General features: G+C 44.7%; 2 protein-coding genes across 4 annotated transcripts in view; one reads left to right on the top strand and one right to left on the bottom strand.

The window, feature by feature from the left end:
* The window catches only part of FBXO11 (F-box protein 11), a 79,154-nt gene extending 73,883 nt beyond the window's left edge, over positions 1–5,271 (top strand). For both annotated transcript variants that reach the window (XM_055726112.1, XM_055726111.1), the window contains exons 19-23: positions 512–622; positions 1,786–1,893; positions 3,258–3,366; positions 3,733–3,831; positions 3,911–5,271. In XM_055726112.1, coding sequence (XP_055582087.1) covers positions 512–622; positions 1,786–1,893; positions 3,258–3,366; positions 3,733–3,831; positions 3,911–4,040 — 557 coding nt within the window. In that variant the 3' untranslated portion in view covers positions 4,041–5,271. The remainder of the gene's footprint in view (positions 1–511; positions 623–1,785; positions 1,894–3,257; positions 3,367–3,732; positions 3,832–3,910) is intronic.
* Positions 5,238–20,085, bottom strand: MSH6 (mutS homolog 6). 2 transcript variants are annotated; one of them, XM_055726109.1, is made up of 10 exons: positions 19,834–20,085; positions 18,545–18,747; positions 15,660–15,835; positions 11,623–14,167; positions 10,084–10,349; positions 9,345–9,462; positions 7,015–7,104; positions 6,227–6,381; positions 5,837–6,036; positions 5,238–5,407 (listed from the first exon to the last, which is right to left on the bottom strand). In XM_055726109.1, exons 1-10 carry the CDS (start codon positions 20,040–20,042, stop codon positions 5,326–5,328), a joined length of 4,044 nt encoding a protein of 1,347 aa, XP_055582084.1. In that variant the 5' UTR covers positions 20,043–20,085; the 3' UTR covers positions 5,238–5,325. The 2 variants fall into 2 exon arrangements, with proteins under 2 accessions (XP_055582084.1, XP_055582085.1); XM_055726110.1 differs by having other exon boundaries at positions 11,623–14,164.
* Positions 20,086–21,380: the final 1,295 nt, after the last annotated feature.

The following is a 21,380-nucleotide window of genomic DNA, read 5'->3' as shown; positions in this document are numbered from 1 at the left end:
GGTCCTCCTCTGAAATCCCCTGGCTGTTGTGTGTCCTGGTACCAGCTTCTGATATTTTGTAGCTAATTGCTTGCTGTGAATGAGATTTAATTTTAAGTTAAGCATTTTAAAGTAATCCTGTCCTGCAATAATGAAAACGCAAGTTAAGCTTTGCTTTGGCAGGCTGCTCATTTTAGAGGGCCAGAACAGAAAGATGTTGGGAAAACTGAAGGAAAATTTGGGAAGTGAAAAGACTCGGTGGTTCCTCAAAAATAAAGCGGAGGTTTCTGTAAGGGTGCACACAATCCCAAATTCTGTTCCGTGCAGTGGAAGAAATACACTTAGATGATTGTACGCTGAAAATTAAACTGGTCTCACTAACTTCAGTGCTCTTGGTGGGTATCCCCCACATGAAAGGAGTTAGCGGGGTGATGATGATAACACATGAGATCATAGGAAAATGCTTCACAGAAGGGTTGCAGGTAAGGAGCTGTTAACGAGCTCGGGCGGTGTGTCTGTTGGTCTGTCGTAGGTCTCCTGGAGGAGAACGATATCTTCAGGAATGCTCAAGCCGGTGTTCTTATTAGCACCAACAGCCACCCTGTGCTAAGGAAGAATCGGATATTTGATGGATTTGCTGCAGGTTTGTGTTTTAAATCAGATTTTGAAGCATTAGAGCTTAGAGTAAGCTCTTCACAAAGCTAACTCTGAGTGTCTTTGCCCCACAGTCCTTAGACATTTGAACAGAGATTGGGATGTCCTTCGGCGTATTCTAGAAATCACTTGAGAATTCAGAATTGTAGCCGGAGTATCTTTACAGCGGTCTCTGGGATTAATAGCATGTTGAGTAACAACACATAATCTGTCTTAGCATTTTTCTGTGAAATACTTTTCGATTATTTTATTTTAGAAGCAATCGATAAAGTTGGCTAGGTCATATTTATAGTTAATCTGCTGGATGCTGGTTTGAATATTTTATCACTGCTTAAAAAACTAGGAAACGGAGCAAATAGACTTTAAAGAGATTTGAATTGCATCTCGAGCTCAACTTTCTCACTCCACAAACTTGAAAAATTATTAAAATGAGCATTTCTTACTCCAAAAGAGGTGAAGAATGTTTAATAGTGATTTTAGTACAATTACTGTTTAATGAGCACAGTTCCGTACATCTTGCATTCCATTCCATTTCAACTAAAATTGCATTCTTGAGTTTTCTCCCATCTTTCTTTCAGAAGAAGCAAGTTTTCTGAGAAGAGCCTCTAAAGGTGTTGTTTCAGTGTGGTGGGGGGGAAGGATAGGTTGCTGTCAAGAGCAGTCCTGGACAAATGACTTGGAAGACACGGGTTACTGATAAAAGCTAAGATTTAAAGAAATGAATTTTAGGTGCCCATCTTGAGAACTTTTTTAAAAAGCTATTTTAAAAAGGGTAAGGTATGTGCACAAGAACTTTCAATTCTACGTGAAGATGACAGCTTTAAGTCATATCCCCCTTGAAAATACATGATCATAGTACCATTTTAGTATCGGATAAACTAGTAGTGTGTTGTTTCTAACAGAAACCATGCATGCCAGCTGTAGCTCTTTGAAAGGATTCAACAGAAACGTTTGAACCTCAGTTTTATAGCTAGAAATTGCACTGCCATTTGCTACAGCATTTTCCTTCCCCCCCCCCCCCCCCGCCCCCGAGTTTATGACTGTTTAAAAAAAAATGAACAAACTAGATCATGAGAGGGGTACAAATGCACAATCGGGATTTAACTTTCCCCACTTTCTTTTCTCTTCTTTGTTCTCCTGAACCCAATAAAGGTATTGAAATAACAAATCACGCAACTGCAACATTAGAAGGCAATCAGATTTTCAACAACCGCTTTGGAGGTTTATTTCTAGCATCTGGTGTCAATGTCACCATGAAAGGTGAGTCTGAGCCCTGGTTTGTCATGTGTTTGCTTTGTACTTTTTTTGTTGTTGTGTTTTTGTGCTGGGTTTGGGGTTTATCATGCTGCTTTTTCCAGTTTTGGCTCAGATTTGGTACCACCTTAAGCTGATTTGTAAATTCAGAGTTGCAGCTGAAGGTAGTAAGCCAAGCTAAACAATCTTAGATTTTTAGACAGCCACTTTCAAAGATAACTTAAGGTTTTCCTGCCGTATTAAAACACTGTTATTAGCTCTTCTGTCTCAGAATTGTTTCTGAACTGGTTACTGGTCTGTGGCCCATCTCACATTCCAGTTTCCAGTTAGTGTAATGGAAGGGCTTTTGCCACATGTCTGACGGCAAGTGTCCAGTAAAGAAATACACCTCCCTGGGCTTTCAGGATCTAAGCCCATGAATATTCACAATCCCAAATCACTTCTTTACAGAAGAGAGGAACAGTTTGCATACATAAAATTCCCACGTATAGTGGGGAAGCGTGCATGGGACAGGGTCCTTTGGGGGGAGGTGGGAGCAATGGTGTGAACGCCAGAGCCCCAGGGTGTTACTCTAGAAGAACAGAGTTCAGTTTGCAGAATTTTTACCTGCTTGGTTGTACTTGTTAAGCCCTTTCCTGTGTGTTCTTTACACCGCTCACAACAGCAGGTCTGGCTCCCGCTTCGCGGCTCCTGCTCACCGAGTGCCTCAGTCAGCGCAGTGACGCGGTGGGGAGCAGGCAGGGCTAGTTTGAGGTGCGCTGAGGGCCTTGGCAGAAGATCTGGCAGCTGAGTAAGAGAGGATTCTCGAATTCGGTGTGCCTTGGACACAGCTTTCAGGTGCTGGTCAGACCTAATTCCCACTTCTGCTGTGCTGGAAAGTGCCTTGTTCTTAACCTCCCCTGGGCTGGGGAAAAGCCGCACTTTTCTGTGTAAAAACTAACAGCAGACGAGAGGTTTCCAGACATTTGGGTTTCAGACTGCTCAACAGCGAACTTCAGCCCGATAGGAAGGCTTGTCCCTCTAATCGTTTATTTACAAGCGAGTATTTAAAGGCAGGCTCATCAGGTGTTCCACGCGGTGCGTGCAAGGAGGAGGGCTCGCTCTGGTCTGAGGCGCGCGCTGCGCCGCCTGGCCATCTGCCTTGTAATCTGGCACGGAGGATTTGATGGGCTTAAAGGCCAGAACTAAAACGCAGGCATAGAATGAACTGTCCGGGTGCCTTTAGCTCTTAAAGGGGTGGGGTGGGGTGGGGGGCTCTGCTGTAAGGTACCAAGGGGAAAAAAAAAAAAAAGTCATTGATCCAGATGTGATTAGTTCTTGGGTTTGGTTTTTTATTACTTCTTGCCTGTTTGTGGTTTTTTTCACAACAGATAACAAAATAATGAACAATCAAGATGCCATAGAAAAAGCTGTCAGTAGGGGCCAGTGTTTATACAAGATCTCGAGTTACACCAGCTACCCGATGCACGACTTCTACAGGTAACAGGTTCTTTCCCTGGGTTTGGGTCAAGGGTTTCTCTGCTGGCGCGGCCCTGAACAGCTGCTGGCTGCCCGGGAGTGCCGCGGGGCCCTTCCCCAGCTGCAGCAGGAGGGGACTGAACAAGTTCCCGTTGTCTCGAATTTACTGGGGGTTGCAGAGAACGTACCCGAGCCGGCGGGCTTGTACCGCCAAACTGCTATTTCGGAATGCGGAACCGCCAGCATGCCGTGAAATCCAGCTTCACCACCGGTTCCCAAGTTTTTCAGTCCCACGTCCATCCTCGCCTTGGTGCTGTCCTGCCCCTGCCCCCTCCCCCAGCGCCTGGGTTTGTGGCTCATGCCTAACGCGGTGCCGTTTTCCTGCAGATGTCACACCTGCAACACCACCGACCGCAATGCCATATGCGTGAACTGCATTAAGAAGTGCCATCAAGGACATGATGTAGAATTCATTAGACACGATAGGTATGTTTCAAACGAGCCCGTTGAGTGGTTTCGAGGGCACCAGTAGAGCTGGAAGCTAAAGAGCTCTCTCTCTTTGTAGGTTCTTCTGCGACTGTGGTGCTGGAACACTGTCTAATCCCTGTACGCTTGCTGGAGAGCCTACACATGATACAGATACACTATATGACTCTGCTCCACCTATAGAATCTAATACATTGCAGCACAACTGAATTCCTTTCAGAAAGAAAGTCCTGCCATTCTAATATCATAACTATTAAAACTTTTTTTTTGGAGGAAGTTACACTTGCCCATTTCTGCAGAAAGAGACTGTATTAAAGCGGATGTGTTGAGGTGTTGACACTATGGAGCTCAACCTACCAAAAAAGAAAGTGGCAATATGTTGACTCAGGATAACAGAACTGGGCGTTTTAGCATTACTGTGTAAACAAAGACTTTGAAGGGACAGAAGTGAAGAAAAATAAGCTGCAATTTTGTACAGATACCAACTTCTGAAAGCTGGTGTTTTTACAAGTAGCATTGAAACACAGTCCAATTTGCAGTAGTACTATTCTGTAGACAAGCAGCATTCTTTGTTGCTGCCTTTATGGACATGGGTACCAATTGCTTTTGTAACATGGTAAAAAAATGTGAGCTAGCACTTCTGCATTTCTTTTGATTTTTTTTTTTAACATTTATTCAGATTGAGAAATATGATTTTAATGCTTTAATCTCATGTAGTTTGTTTCTAATTTCAAGCAAAAAAAAATCTTATTGTACTTGAATGTGTCCTGTTTTGTTAGCACACCTAGACTTGCTGTAACTGTACTCATGTCCCAGTATGTACGTTCTTTCTATGAAAGAGAAAACACTAATCTTAAATTATATCCAGCAATTTTTCTGGTGTCCTCTGAAGTTAGAATAATCTCCTTCCCTGCCCCAGCAATAGTCTGTACTCAAACCACCCTAACAAAAAAAAAAGGCAAAAAAAAAAAGCAGCGAGTGTTTTAATGAGACTTCCTAGACTATAATGCACTATAAAACAAAGTACCCATGTAACTAAGTTTTGTGAAAGAAATTTTACTATGTTTTAAAGTACACAGTAGAAAGTCTCCTCAAAACAGTCTTGTACTTTACTCTGTTCATAGTTTTTTTTGAACAGTTCGGACATTACTTACATAACCTGCTGGAAATCACAGCAATTTCCTGCTCTAAAGAAGCTGAGACAAGTATATATACAGCCCTATACAGTTTCATAGCTTTTTTCCATTTATGTGTATTGGTGACAGTGGGTAATCAACAGCCTGAAAGTGTATGCATGTACCATAACATCTAGACTTAATATATTGTGGAGTACTCAATAACCATTATGTAGAGGGTAGGTAAGAATTAAAGGGTTTAATTTCCTAGGAAAGACAATGGAAAAATGGTCATTTTTAAAAAATAAAGTTTATTAGATCATAATGTTGTCTGATACCACCTTTTTGAGAAACCGCCAGTACGAAACCATCCACGTCCTTAAAGACGATTGATCATAGCGGTAAGTTTCTGCACAGCGTTTGCATCACTTGTTGCGCCATCCACCACCAGGCAGAGATACCTACGGGAAATAACGCGTCAGCCTCACCCGCACGGACAGCAGCTGCCTGCAGCCTGCACGGCCTCAGAGGCCAGAGATGCCGCTTTGTGCCTGGCGCGGCAGCTCGGGCATCCCCTCAGGTGGGCTCGGCTCGCAGCCAGCCCAGCCCCTCTGCCCCTCGGAGCTCTTGGAGACCAGCAGTGACTCCAGGCTTCAAATGCTGCCTCAATGCCTCAAACAATGCCCTGTTACTCGCGGGATTGCTGCCCTCCTGCCGTCAGGTTTTAGTCCTTCCCTCCCTCACTGCTTGGGAAGTACATTTGGTATTTGCAAAAATCTGTTGAACCGCCCCCTGTGCTGTGAGGCTGTAAGCCAAAGCCACTGCCCAGACTTTAAGACGGAGGCCTACTAAGCAATACGCAACCTAAGAAGGGAAAACCAAGGCCTTACCTAAATACTCTCAGCGAAATGGTCGCTTTCTCAAACTCTTTTGCTTTTCTGTGCCCCTTCTGAATAATTTCCTCTGGAATATCAGCAAGTCTCGCTGCATTGAAGCCATAGCTCTTTGGACATGCCCCTTCAATGAACTTGTACAGGAACGTAATTGTCTCCTGGCTTGGATCTTCACTCTCATTTTCAACCATACATGCCTAGAAAGAGTTAAGTTACAAATCAGCGTGTGTAATGCTTACCTACAGACCAATAAATGCATGAAACATCCCTTTTCTCAGGACAGGCAGAACACACAACAGCGCACACAGCACAAGATCTGCCAGCTGCAAGGAAAAATCCTGTACTTCAGCACTCGCAACTCGTGTGTTACACTAAACTTACACATACCATGTGACCGAGCTGCACAGCCACACTGTGTGAATAATCCTCCACCAGCGAGTGGTAGTGTGTGGAGAACAGCGTCCGACACTTGATTCTCTCCACGAGTTCCTTCACGACTGCACTCGCTATAGCTGTTCCGTCAAAAGTAGCTGTGCCTCTGCCTGCAGAAAAAAGCAGAAAAGCTTTGGCATACTCAGGAACAAAAGCAGCCAAGTAAATTCCACCCACGGTTTGCTTGCTCCTCAAGACACACACCTTTAATTGTTAAGATTAACAGAAAAACATCTTCGCTTCTGTTCAAAGACACACACAGTGCCTAGTTTGCCTTGTATCAGTTTGTATTGTTGGGTTATTCACCCTGGTGGCTTGTGGGGAAGACTGGCAAACAGCAGGGAACAGGATAAGAGCCACCAGTATCAGTGGGAAGTGACCCCAGTATTTGCCCTGTAACAATCACACTCTTCAGCACTGCAGGAGGCGGCATTTCTGCTCTCTTGAGACTTGCTACTGGCTTGCTCAAGGTTTACTGCAAGTAATTATGCAAAGGCAAGCAGAAAAACTCAGCTAGAAATAGGCTAGTAATGACTGGGGGGTGGGAGGGGGTGTATTAGTACTTCTTGGGTACCCTGCAAACATGTTTCAGAGAGAATTACGGACACTGACCAGTGAAACACTGGGAGCATTATGACAGAACAGCCCCTGTCAACTTGGTTTCTATTTAAACAGCCCAACAACCTTCATCTAGTCTTTAATCTTAGATTTAGTTTCCATCTATTACAAAATGTACTAATTACCCAGTTCGTCCACGAGAACAAGGGAGTGCTCTGTTGCATGCTGGAGAATGCTGGAAGTCTCACTCAGTTCAACAAAGAAGGTACTTTCACCTTTAAAAGAAATGACCAAAAAAAAAAAAAAAGCCATTAAGTAGTCAAAGATCTGACAGCCACGACTAAACCCCTATTTACCCTGCACTGGAGTCCTGGTCAAGCTAAAATGAAACATGACAGCAAGCTGCAGATGAACACACACAGACAACTGCTTTTCCCGGGTGAAAGTGGCAGATCTGCATTTGCCGGAGAAAGCAGGTTTTGGTTCCTAAAGAGTACAGGCATAGGCACAAGTACAAGTAATTAAGCTCTAGGCCACCTTATCTGTCTACTTTTAATAGCCCTGGTCAGATCTACCAGCTGGACAAGAAGAGGGGTGCAAAGGATACAAGACTGGGAGAACCTTTTGCTCCTTCTTGCCCTTAAATGCATGAGGCAGGCCAAGGTGTGCTGCTTCTCTGTGTGAAAAAGCAAGCAGAAAACCTTGAAATACACCACGAGCCTAGACTTACTAATTTGGTTGTTGATGTTATAAGGTAATTAATTATTCAAATAATTAAGGCTGTACTCATATGTACTCCACTTAAGTACAACAAAAGTAGTACACTGCTGCCAAGGACTGAACATCTTCCAGGACCAGGTAATAGGAGGCCTGAAAATGTTTTTGCAGAAGTACACAATTAATCAGACCCTTGCACACGATAAGTCCACATGTCTGAAGTCCAGATTTACTTGTTCTTTGTAGGGTTCATGCCAAATAATCACATGCAGCAGCAATGAATGTAATTTCAGAGCAGGCAAGTATTTACTTCCCGTACTCGCACTGCATGAGCACTGCCGTGCTCTAACATAAGGTTTTCGACATGAATTATTAAGCGGTGTCCAGCGATCCTGATTTCCTGTATTTACTTAAAAGAAGTTTTCAGGACTTACTTTTTAACAATGCTTAGGAATAACTATTTGTTCACTGTAGAAAATAAACCCCTAAAATCACATAGTCAATTTTAAAATTATATTACTTAAAGTTTACTTCATAGAAGTCCTGTTGACCTCCATTACGAAATGACTGCCATGGAACAACTTCGGCTGCGCTTTCATTTCTACGGTGTGGAAACCAATGCATCAGGAACAGATTTCAAAGCTAGCTCTGCTGTGCAGCGTTCAGCCTCATGATAGGAGGTGTTAATACGTTTGTGCACATCTTTGGAAAAGAGTAGCTCCCCATTGACAGAAAAAAAAAGCTGAAAATGCTACATTCTTCTAAACCACCTCTCTTGCAGAACAGGCAGTTTTTATTTCTACCGTAAGTGCTTAAGTACTCTTCCGTTCTTAAGATTTCCTTTTATACTAAAATTAAATAAAATGGAAAATAGCTGGGCAAAGAAAAGCTTGATTTGGGGAAGTGTAAGTATTTTTTTTTAATGAAGAACTCTGAACGATTCGTTTCCAAATTCCTTATGTGCAACCAGTTCAGTAGGCTTAACTCCTTTCACATTCGCTGACCCACATTTTTCAGCAGAAAGATCACAGAAAATCCGCACCCTCCTTAAATGAATTGTGATACTCACTACTCTTCTTACCACAAAAAACACTTTTTCTAGCCCCATGACACTTTGCCTACCACCGCAGGCAGACTTTCCCACTCCATCCGTTGTGTCCTCCTCCACTTCTGTCTTCCTCTCCATGGAAGAAACAAAATACTCCAAGAATTGTCAACTAACACTTCCAAGAAGGAAGCCTGCCTCCTCTCACCTCCTGAAGAAAACAGATTTCAGACACAGGGCAGGCACCCTGACTGAAACACGGGGCCTCTAGTCCCTGCAGGAAGGTACAAAACCAACTCTACACCAGCTACCTAAGCATCATTGTTCTACTCCAGAACACTTAGAAAGAGATGATAATTGTACAGTTGATTGTTTTCTACTTACGCAGGTTATCTTTCTACCTATATAAAGTAGAACACAGTCAACTGTACAATATCCAAAATTATATTCCTCAGACATGCATCCAGCTGGAAGGCAGGCTTTTAATATTAGAATTCATTAAGAAGTAATCCCATGTGTCAGTCAAAAATAATGGAGGACAGACATATTGAACAAATCAAGCATAACTACAACCCTATTTCTACTCTGAACAATGAGACACAACAAATTAGTTGTCCAGCTCTCCCTAAAAAATAATAATAATAATAAAAAAAATAAAAATCAGACTATCCCTTCCCAACCCGCCACTCAAAGCAAGAAAAGGAACTCACTGGGTGGCAAAAGCACTCTGGACAGCTGGGTTTCAAAACTCACCTGACATAATTCTGTCTGAGGCACCAAGCCTTGTAAATACTCTGTCAATCGGTGTAAGCCTGCAGACTTCAGCAGGTACGTAGCATCCCAGCTGAGCCATTACAACCAGGAGACCAGCCTGCAGAACAAACAATAAAACATTTACATTTTTACTACCTGCTCGGAGCTTCAGTTCCACACAGAGAATGAGGGAATAAAACTGTATTTCCCCTAAAACAAAGACTAGAGTACATAAAGCATCCCACTGTTTTAACAGCTCCAGGCTGCAACATCATTATCTCAAGCAGGACTGAACCACTCCGAAAGCCTTCAAAACACGAGTTATCACAGCAAGCACTGTTTATACAGCAAACTCCCCGCTGCTTGCCCAGTTGCTGCTGTTCTCTATTCTCATCTTGTTCGACCTGCAGAAGCATCTCTTGCCAGATGATGCAAAGTCCTGGATAAGGCCACTTGAAAAAGGTAAGAGACTCTCACCGCTTTTTCCCAACCATCTCTCATAACAGAAGTGAAACTTACTCCTCACTAAAGCACTGAAAGTAGAAAATCTACTTATCTTAACATGGGCATCTTCTACCAGATTATGCTTTGTCTTTACTGTGTAATTGCTGTACTGTACGCCCTGAAAAATCACTGCTGGGACCTCCTTTCACATTTTAAACAGCCAAGTCTTGCAATTCCTTTATGCAAAACACAGAGGTATTCTGGAACATTCAATCTTATGTAGATAGTCAATCACCTGTCTCATGAGCGTAGATTTGCCACCCATATTCGGGCCAGTTACTAACACACAGGAAGCTGCACTACTGCCATCTTCATCTCTGCTGCCTATCACAATGTCATTAGGAATAAAATCATCCCCAAAGAAAGTTTTTGTAATGCATGGATGGCGTGAATTTTTAAGTTCCAGGAAGGGAGGAGCACTATCTACAGGCAGTAGAATTACGGGTCGGCACAGTGGTCCATCACCATCTTGACTGTAGTTAGCAAGGGACATCAAGACATCTATAAGATAAAGAGAAATTCCAGTTAAGTCACACTTTCACCTTTCTCTATTCATCCACTGGAATGCACTTACGGAATAGCATTTTTGTAAACACAAGATTCCATTTCCATTCCATTTTCCTGTTAAGGAAAAAAATCCAAGAAGTACTCCAAAAGAACAAGTAAAAGGTGGGGATATTCACAATTTCTTTTTCTCATTCCTTCCAGATTTCTAGTGGTGTCAGATTAAAAATCCTCCCCTCCAGTTTTCAGTTTAAAGGCCTTTAAAATCCACATCATTTCACTTCCAAAGCCATTTTTTTTTTTTTTTTAATGTACACATATAAAATACTATTTTCTTGCATTGGTTTTTATTTTGGAACAAGAGAAGTAAAGAGGAAATCAGCTTCTGCAACGATGAATTACTTTGTTAAGAATCACTACTTGAAAGTTACCAGAATAAATTTATATGAATATCAAAATTCTGTCGGCCTCACAGAAAGCAGCAGCACAACCCCCCTCAATCAGACTAGCTCTAAGGTTCTAAAAGCTGCTTGCTTACAAAATGAGACCACATTACGTGATTTTTTTTTTTTTTAGACTTTTTGTACACATATTACAGCTGAGCCTGAAAGCTGTCTCCCTCCCCACTGAAAATCATCTCTGTACTTGCCCTGGTACTGTGGTGTACCTAACGTGGCTGCCTCCCAGCTCTCCCAGCCCATTCAGAGGATCCGTTCCCAGACAAGACTCGCTGCCCGCCTGCCACCCCCCCCCCACCACCTTTTCTCCCCCAGTGGCATTCAGAGGGTGCTTTAATTTTTCCCTGGAATAAAGACATCCCAGAGAGCCTCATGCTAGCAGAAAAATCACAGTACGAGAGTATGCCAGTCCTGAGAAGAGAATACAAGAGACTCTTAGATATTTTTTTTTTATACCTCCATCTGCATCACCGCCTTCATTTACTAAGCAGATACTAATTCATACACAAGAATCCTAGAGGCAGTGCGAGACCCCCCGGGCTACGCTGAACTGTGAGAAATCCTCAGCTGCATACCTGCAATCACACAACGGGAATAAAAGAAGAGCCTGCAAACATCAAGAGCCAGCAATTGTTCTGCCATTTACCGACAGGATGCAAACAGGTGATCCCTGTTATTGCTGTTACCACAGTCGGGTTTTAGACTACAAATCGAGAGTCTGCAACAAGCCTTTTTTGCTTATCCAGCTCAGATTTCATACTACACTGTGCAAGACTTTTTTACTGTATGTCAAAATGAAGAAAACCTCTTACCTAACACAGCAATGCATTCCACAGCTGTCTGCCAGTCTTTGCTATTTTTATCAAAGTTGTAAAATAAACGCCTCATACAGTCTTTTAGTGCTGCATCTCTGCGCTCTTCAGCGTTAACCATCGCAGCCAGCATCTTCTCAATCTCCTTGGTCCAGTAACGTTTATATCCCTTCCTGGTTGACTTCAACTCGTACTCCTCAGGCAAATTACGTGATACAACGCTTTCGGGTATTTCCATTTGGTATCGGTTTTTGCCTGCCCCCCAGTACAGCATGGATTTGAATCCAAGCAGTTTGCGTTGCTTATCCAGGTAATTGTGAAGATCTTCCTCAACAGCTTTAATATCCTGTAGCGCTTTGTCGTAATCGGGGTCAAAACCTGCCTTTGGGGTAATCACTCCTGTCTTCCGAGCCTGGTTATGATCAAAAGCGGTATCCCACCTTCTAAGCTCTGCACTCAAGTCTGGGAAGCGGCCACCTGGATTTTTGGCTTTGCGGGTGACTAGCTGCTTAAGGACTCTAGATTTGAAGTTGCTGGCAACGTCCTCCATGACATCAACAATTTCATTCATTACTTTAAACCCCTCCAGCGCAGACAAGAAGTCAGCAATTTTTTTTTTGCTGTATTTGATTTCTTCATAAAAGATGGCCCTGCTGTCGGGATGGTTCTGACTTTTAAGTGGTGATCCAATACTGTGAATTTTGCTGAGCAGCCTTTCAAGGTCAGGAAGTTTCTTCAGGTGCTCACTAACTTCAGACATTTTATCTGGCACCGCCAGCAGGTCCTCCACAGCGTCTAAACGATCATTGATGGATTTAGGATTACAAAGTGGAGCGCAGAGCCACTGTTTTAGGAGTCGCTTCCCAAATGGGGTACAACAAGTATCAATCCTTTCCAACAAAGTACCTTCTGTGGTTCCGTTGGTTCCATTCTGCAGGACTTCCAAGTTCATCAGGGTGACTCCATCCAGCACCATCCGCTGGTCAGTTTTGGCAAAGAAACTGCTTGAACTTGTAGTTTTTGCAGTATCAATATCCACGGGGATGTACTCCTCAAAGTTCGCCAGCGATAACAGCTCCTGATCAATCAGACATTTTTTGAGATAGAAGACACATCCCCCAAGAGCTGACAAAGCTAACTCACTGTTTTCACCAGGAGTCAATCCCAGCGAGTCACTCTCTGAAGTCAGAGATTTGATTACAGAGGGCAGAGAACATCCATTTTCAGAGTTCTGTTTCTCCTTGAAATAGCCTTCTTCAAGAAGGACTTTTAGTGTTTTAGACGCATTCCAGAACTGGGAACCAGAGATCAGCCCTTCCTGAATGCAAGAAACAAGAGAGCCCTTCAGTATCTTCTGTGTGTCCACTGACAGGTTCCCCTTCTCATACAGCACCTGCACAGGAGTGTAATGCGCTACTAAAGTCCTAAACCTCGAACAGTGCCGGTCATCTGAGAACTGACCTATGTAAAACTTCCCCACCGATGTGTCAACAAAGCAGACCCCATAAACACGTTGTCCAGAGGACTCTTCTTTTTCCTTAACGCACAGAAGGTATTTGCTGTGGTTCTCAGAGGGATCACAATCCAGCACACTGTAAGTCTGAGTTCCCTTGGTGATGATTCTGCATATTTCTCTGCGTACAACCTTGTCAAATTTTGTTGGGTGGGCCATTGACTTGTAGCGCGTTTCCATCATTTCGGGAGTTTCTGTCTGCTCAACACGGGCTACCTTGTAGCCTTTCTGCACAAGAACATCTGAGAATCTGCCAAACACAGTTTCGGGGAAACCCGAATGGGCCCAAGTACCCTTCATAAAGATGAGGCCCAACTCGTTTACGCCAGTGACTGCATCCATATGATACAACTCATAGAATTTACCAACTTTGTAGAAAATCACAGCATCAAAGTTTTGACTTTTCAGCTGCCACCACCTCCGCATTCCTGGCGTGCACTTGTTGAGATAATCCTCAGGTACATACAGAGTACATGGGTCATAATCAGGGTCACTCTGCCGTCTCCTATGCGCATCTTTCTTTTTCCCTTCCTGCAGCCAATCCAGCTTTTCATGTTCCCACGCTGCAAAGCCACCGATGCCTCCTCCGCTGCAAGCATTTGCTTGAGATTCAAAGCTTTCAGGTGCTGCAAATGATGTCAGCTTAGACTTGGCTTCTAAAGAAACTGTTGCTGCTCTTTTGGGCGTTTCAGAACGTTCATTTTCTAAGCTACTCCTTTTAGCAGGCTTGTTTATCTCTCTTTTCTTTCGTTTAGAAGGGACTTTTATGGGACTTTCTGCAACACTCTCTGAGTCTGTCTCTGTGTCAGATTCATTTTCATCCACCCCACTACTAGCTTCCTCGCTGCTCGCCACTTCTTTCACATCAGGCTTGAACTCTACATCGGAGCCATCGTGATCACTGTCGGAATCCAACACTCTTCTTCTTTTGGTTTTTACGGCACTTTCCCTGCTCATTACTCGCTTATTACTCTTCACGTCCTCCTCACTATTGCCGTCATCACTATTGCCTGATGCGCTTTCACTCATCTGCTGGGAAAATAAATTATTTTACCTACAGAAAATTCTGGCTACAAAGTAAAGCATCACTGCTGCAAAAGCAGAAAGAAGCACAAAAACGTGCAGTAATGCAGTAAGCTATGATACTCCAAGCAAGAGACAGCAGAGCCACAGCCAATTCCATTTACCTTCACATAATTAACTTTTTTTCTGGGTAACAAACTGCTGCTGGCCAGTGGCATAATTACTCCTCTTTGTATTCTTTACAGTCTCATTCATTACCTTGCAGAAGTGATGCTGATGAACAAAACAAACTGGACAAAAGACATATGGTATATGAAATTCAGCATAAAAGAGAAATGCCTCCATAAGCTAACTGTGCTGCGATTTTTTCCTACCAACCTACATCAGATATGTGACTGGGTTTTGCAGCCTCTCAGTGCCAGCCTGTGTGAGTACTCGTGATTTGTGGGGGGTTTGAGTTAACTGCCTATTTCCACCTACAAGCATACTACCTCACAGTGACCTTCAAGAAGATCATGCACATCTAGGAGAAAGAGAAGAAACGCCATTATTTGCCTTTTCAGCCTGAAGCTTTAAGAACGCCAGCGCCAGTGCTAGAGAAAAACAGCAGAAGAGGGGCTGTTACAAATACTAAGTGTGCCAGTGCCCACTGCACTGTTGTCACGAACATAACACAATGCCTGGAGCGGCACCTGTCCCTCAGGGCAATGTCACACTGGAGAAAGAGTTGATGGGCCACGCTGACAGAGGAGGTAAGGAAAACCACCATCCCACTGGCAGTTTTCTCATACCATTCTTTTCCAAAGAACTCTATTCCAACGCATACGGTGGTACTGAAATAACATTTGAATCATTCGCATTACAATGTGAACACAATACAATTTAAAAAAAAAAACCAAACAACTTTTTAGTTACCCCACCACCAACAGACTGGTGTTAACAGTACAAGAATTTGTATTTTAGTGCTACTCTATAAAATGAGGGCAGCCTCCAAAAATCCAATTTAACGCCTCAAGATGAATACTCAAAAAGTTAGAAATTTCTGTATTATGACAAATTAAAACTTCAGATCGAACTCAGGGGAATTTGGAATATGAATAGCATATAGAGAAGATTAAAAGATGCACCAGGAAAAAAAGTACTTTCTGAGTGAGAAAGTGGGTCACCTGGCTTACCCAGGGAGTGATCAACGGAAGATCACTCTTTCAGAGAGTTAGAGAAGTTAAGTAACTTCTGAGGCCAGTCCCTACCATACAGAACACCAAAGAGATGTTAGACTTGTCTTTCCAACTAGAAAAGGCAAGAGGCCAGCATATGACCTGACAACACAGAAACAGTACAAAAAAAGAAAAGACATATAGATACATACGGATGCATGATTAAAGAGAAGCTATGATTACTGTACCAGGGAACTGAGGATATTCCAACACTTGGTTCCAAAAGACAGCTTCTAAGTTCTAGCACTATTTCTGAAAGTGACTGCAAGCAAGAAAGATTTTACCTCCATTTCCTCCTCTTCCTCCTCCTCTGTGTCTGAAGGTTCACTGCATACTGCCAGTTCAAGTCGCTTAGTTTTATCTTTACTCATTGCATCATCCGCTAGCACCATTGCTCTTTTAACTTCGGGCTTTGCACTATAAAACATTCCTCCCTTCAGCGTCTCGCCATCTGATGAACCTGTAAAGCCACAAATAATTTGTCAGAAACTGAAGCTAGTCTAGCATTTAGCCAGTCCTTTAGCGTTCAGACTTCACTTTTAAATGTATTCAGACAACTAGTATAATTATCAAAGGTTCTGTGTTGTTACCAGTCATTCTCACCACTTCTTAAACATAGCAACCCACCACTCATTCAGCCTGATAAACCACCTCTAGAGAAAGTATAAATACTCGCAAATGGAGTGCCTACCTAATACGTGAACACTTAACGAACTGCTATTTCTGTAACTCATTACCACATCCCAATACTTCTAAGCTAAGCTCAGCTCTGAACACCCTCTAACTAGGGTTGCTACTGAAAAGTAACACTTTATACTAGGAGACCTGACTGAAACCTCATGGCTATTTTAGCAATGACGGATAAGTTCAATCATAAAGTTATCTTCAAGTTACGGGCATTGATCATCTATGACCTAGATCTCCTGGCTAAAGCTCTGCTGGCCATTCAAACTGCTACTGTAAGTGCAGCAAGGCATCCAGACCCAACACCAACCTGTTAACCAGATTAGCTGATCATCAATCACACTGGCAATTCACCCTGACACTGCAAGGTATCAAGCAAAGCCTACTATTAGTAACCGCACCATTCCCTCGCCCTCTTTCTTATCCCTTGAGCACCATAGTTCCTCCTTCCACTACCTGTAAATAAACACAAACATAAAGCCAAACAACTCACAGACCGATTTCTAGAAAGGGTCCCCAAAGACACTGAGATTCATCTTAATGCCATGCTCAAGAAATGGATGGTATATATAACATTATATATTCAACTTGGGGAAAGAAAGAAGGGGGACATAAGAGCACACTATAGATGGGGAAGGGTGATGCCTTTTTTGCTCTTCCGAGTTTAGCTGGCTGTACACAACAGCAGGATCTGCTTGACCAGGTCCTTACACCTGCTCTTGTTAATCCCTTCATACGCCGCTACTAACTGAAACTCCAGCTTGTCAGTGTTAGACAACAGGCAGCTGACTTGTATGTAGGAGGGCAAACCATCTCAGAAATAAGCTCAAAAGAATTCTCTCACACGCATTGCTTTGAGCTCACAGTAGCAAATCATGGAGTTACAAGTAGCTGCTTCTACAGCACAAATGCAACACGATAACAAACCAGATCTCCTTTCAGTTTTGCAAATGCAGTGAGACAATCCACAAATATTTTAACGTTGACATTTTAACAATGGCAGCAAGAAAATCCCATCATTTAACTGCACACTCAAGTGTGCAACGCCTGCATATTCACTTAATCAACTCATATGTAACTCCACGTCTTGCATGCCCAACTGTCAGAAGTCTAGCCCTGTGCTGTCTGTATTTATTCAGTTATCAACACCACAAGAAACTTCCCCGTTTTCTTACCCAAAGGCCTCTAACACTCTACATACAAAGAAGCTTTTTGTCCAAAATTAAAAGCAAAGCTTGTATTTTAAGTATTTTTATTCTGTTCTGCATTAACCACTTTTCTTGTGGATAGACCAGTGTTTCTGTGCTTAAACTTTTTTAGCACCTACTTTTCTGCAATCTTCTTTTGGTAAACAGATCAAGTGCCCTTACCTGTATTCGCTTCTAAGTGCGACTGCAAGCTATTAAAATATATTTCATTCTTTTAAAATACCTTCAGGAAAGACACATATAAACTATGGACTTGCATTAAATTATGCTAACACAGTAATGATGTTACCATTTTAATTTAAAACTAACTACAGCTGGAGTGCAGTACATTTAAGTATAAACAAGCCAAAAAAAGATGACTACATGATCCCCAGACAGAACTCTGACTTGTAAAAAGGAAAAAACTGTTTAAATTCAGTTGTTTCGCTGACACCATAAGCAAATCCTACTGCACACCTAACATACTTTGCACCGAAAGTGCTTGTTTGACTAACAAGAGTTTACAGTGACATGATTTACACGACAGTTTGCAGCCAATAATTTAGTTTTCAGCAATGGTGAAATTATAAAACAAGGGGAAAACAAATCATGATTAGTGATAAAGTGAGATTTATTCTGCAAAATTTTAATTCTTGATTACATTTGATTTTCATTAGTTAGCCAAGTCATTTCTTCAATATGACAAACCAACTCTGCTCTGTAACAACAAGCAGTACCCTAGCAAATGCTCTGAAGCCTCAAGCAATGTATTTTATGAACAAAACTGTACTGCGCTGCTTAAAAGAAATAATACAATGGTAGAATTAATTTTAGTTACCCGACATCCTGGTGTCTAGTCTTATGATTCTGGACAAGCTGCAGTTCCCAAACACCTGTTTAAAAACTGGGTTTGATATTAAGGATTTCAGGGCTAAAAACTGAAATAGTGGATTCATCTTACAGATTTTTTTATATTGATGGGAGAAATAAAGGAAAAAAAACCACCTACTTTAAAACACAAGTAAGCTTTAAGTTTGTGTCCCAATCTAATAAATAGAAGTACTTCAGTGTTTTATGTTTAAAGAATATACAGAAGTATAACCATAAACACACCTGTAACCCTCAAAAACTTGCTTTCTCTAACTTAGAAAGTACAAAACACGCTTTCCCACTCGATACTAATCTTGGTTTTGCTGCTCTCTCTCTCTCTGAAGAGCATTTTATGCTATACTCCACTTCTGTTTTTCAAAAAAAAGTGGCATGTTTCCATTTTAAAAAGTTTTATTTATATCTCTTACCTTTATATGGCCTCAGATATTTAATGCTGACCCAGCCCCTTGTAGGGCTGTCATCAAAAAACTGTACGTGGACACGAGTGGATTTCCCTTTTCCTCTGACTATTGTTCTTTCAGTCGGATGGTTGTATATGAGACAGGGCCACCAAGGATAACCTTCCATCTTGGCCCAGACCAAGTCACCAGGTGAATACTCACAGGAGACACTGCAAAGACAACAGCTGTTTAATTTAAGAAACATAAACATTCAAAGCAGCTCTCTTCATAAACGTAACTGCACACTGCTGCTGAGCAGCCTGCCCTCTGAAGGTCTCGGTGGTGCAGCCTGGATTATACAGTCCTGTATCACCACCAATATGCTTCTTAAATGATTTTTTTGCATTTGCTCCTCGAAGTTCTAGTGGATCCTCACTGAGATAGAGCTTTATAGTCACAGAAGACGGGCTGAGATGGGAAGGGACCTCTGGAGGTCATCTTGTCCACCCCCCCTGCTCAAGCAGGGCCACCCAGAGTCCCAGCGGACTTGTGGAGGAAGAGAAACTGGGTCCAACCAGAGATTAACTAAAAGGAAAAGACTGCAGACTACGCGTTGTGAATTGCCAACCTACATAACTAAGGCGAGTTCTCCTGTAGAGAGCAATTCTCAACAGGGCACCTCAAGGAAGTGAGTAAGGTTTCAAAACACCCTCCAGCTAAAAAAAAGCAATGAATACATAAAAGCTCTTGTCTCCATTGCAAAGCACCTGACGCAGCTTTATCTGCTCGCTCTTTCTCCCCGAGATTCCGGCCCAGGCGCCGCAGCGCTATGGCGGGGCACTCCTGCCGGCCGCGGGAGCTGCGGCCTGGAGGCAGCCGGCACCGAGACACCGCACGGCGCGGGAGGGACACGGGGCACGGCAGGAAACACGCATCTCAACCCAGGCGCCACCCCCAAACACCGCCCCGCCGGCAGCCCCGGCCCCGGCCCGCCGGGAAGGCCGCCACCGGCCCCGCCACACGCCCCGCGGGCCTCCGGGCGGGGGTGACCGCACGCGCGGCGCCCCCGCCCCCCCGCAGGGCCCGAGTCCCGCCCCGGCCGCGGCTGAGGCGCCTGAGGCGCGGGGCTCGCTGCACGCCGCCCCCCGCGCCGGGAAGGCCCCGGCGGGCCCAGGCAGCGGGGGAACCGACCGCGAACGGGGGCACGGACACGCACGCGGTGCCCCCGCGCCCCGAGGGTCCCGCTCCGGCCGCCGCCGGCTCCCGCCCCCCCTCAGGCAGGTGGCGCTGCCGCCGCCTCTCGCCGCGCCGCTCACCTGGGCGCCTTGGCGGCCGCGCCGTTCTTCTCCCCCGCCTCCTTGCGCCGGGCCCCATTGCTCGCCGCGCCGGCGGGGCTGGTAGCGGCCTCACGGCCATTCCGCTCCCCCGGAGCGCGGCAGCGGGTCCCCGGGCCGGGCTGCGGAGGAGGCGCCGGGGAGGCCTTGGGGAAGAAGCGGAGCAGGGTGCTCTGGCGAGACATGGCCATGGCGGGAAGCACGGCCCACCGCCCAGCGCGCCAAAACCGCCCCGCACGCCCCGCCCCGGGGCGTGGCCGCTCCCGCTCCCCCCCCCCCCCGCCGCTGGCGGGAAGCGCTGTGGGGCCGTGAGGCGGGGTCCGCCCCGCCCCCCCCCGCCCCCCCCCCCCTCCCCGCCGGCCCCGGCGGGCTCCTCAGGCCCTCCCAGACGCGACCCCCGCGTTTGCCCTCCCGTGTGTGGCGGCAGGCGGGCCCGGAGCGCCCCCGGGCCTACCGTGTGGCAGCGTCCCGGCCTGCCGCGCCGCGGTGGCCCGGGCGGCCGTTCCCCGGGTCCGGCAGCTCCCGGCAAGGTCTGCCCTTACGAACTACCGCCCTGCCAGCCCTGCTGCTTGGCCGCTGCGAGGCCGCCGCGGCGGTGGTGGGTGCTGCTGAGGTGGGATGGGCTGGGGCCTTCCCACGGGCTCACCCCCAGGGCAGCAGAAGCTGTGGCACCTGCTTTCCGCCCCTGCAGCCGGGGGCGAGGGCAGCGGTGTGCTGGGCCGAGAAGCAGCTTGGGCAGCTGCTGGCCCTGCTGCCGGCCTGCAAAGATGGTACTTCTCAACCAGCCTTACTGGCAAGTGCACAGTAAAGCTAAGAAATGGCAGCTAAAATAAATTTCCCCTTCCTACATGTGGGTTTTTTTTTTCATATTCGTAGGTGAGGCTATGTCCTTTCAAAGCCATTTTCTGACGCATCATAATACAATCCATTTCACGGCTCTGTTGCGCTTCAGCAACACCATTACAAAGCAAGAACAAGAACTTACTTTTATCAGCATAAATTCGGAGAAAAATTATTTACAATCACTAGCTATCTGATAGCAGAGCTTTTTCGTCCACTAAAATGGCCGTTTCATATCACAAGCTAAAACCTCTCCCACCGTTCAGCACAAACTGTAGCCAAAAATGTCACAGACGTTTTTGTCACCCCAGCTAAGTGGAACTGCAAGGCAGGGATGTGACCGCAAGAGGTCACGCAAACCCAAACGATACTGAAGGATTTTAAAAGCGTGCTCCTCCTAAAAGTTATTTCAGTTTAATTTCAAAGTGTAATTTCCGTTTAACCTGTCATCTGTTGCTTTCAGAAACAATCTGATGTGTCCTCAGCTACACACACCTCAAACTGAACTAGCAAAATAGCTGCATTTTTTAGTCCATGGGGATTTCAAAGCACCTGGACTGTGTAAAGTGCTTGAAAGTGCGATGAGCTGCTCCATAACCACCTCGGCAGGTATCGCTGTTCCTATCAAAAACACTCACCAGGAATGATACCTGTACAAATGTTTGGGTAGCACGTTTTTTGTCGATTGT

The sequence above is a fragment of the Falco cherrug genome, chromosome 13, assembly GCF_023634085.1.
Source record: "Falco cherrug isolate bFalChe1 chromosome 13, bFalChe1.pri, whole genome shotgun sequence".
Lineage (NCBI taxonomy): Eukaryota > Metazoa > Chordata > Aves > Falconiformes > Falconidae > Falco > Falco cherrug.
The sequence above is the reverse complement of the archived record's forward strand: the minus strand, read 5'-3'. Positions and strand labels throughout refer to the sequence as shown.

What these genes read in the sequence shown, in the direction of transcription:
- MSH6 (XM_055726109.1), bottom strand. Translation starts at nt 20,042, where the DNA reads ATGGCCATGTCTCGCCAGAGCACCCTGCTCCGCTTCTTCCCCAAGGCC. An exon ending in AATCTACGCTCATGAGACAG is followed by an intron (nt 9,463 to 10,083) that starts GTGATTGACTAT and finishes TTTGTTCTGCAG; the next exon opens with GCTGGTCTCCTGGTTGTAAT. An exon ending in CTCAGACAGAATTATGTCAG is followed by an intron (nt 7,105 to 9,344) that starts GTGAGTTTTGAA and finishes TTTCTTTTAAAG; the next exon opens with GTGAAAGTACCTTCTTTGTT.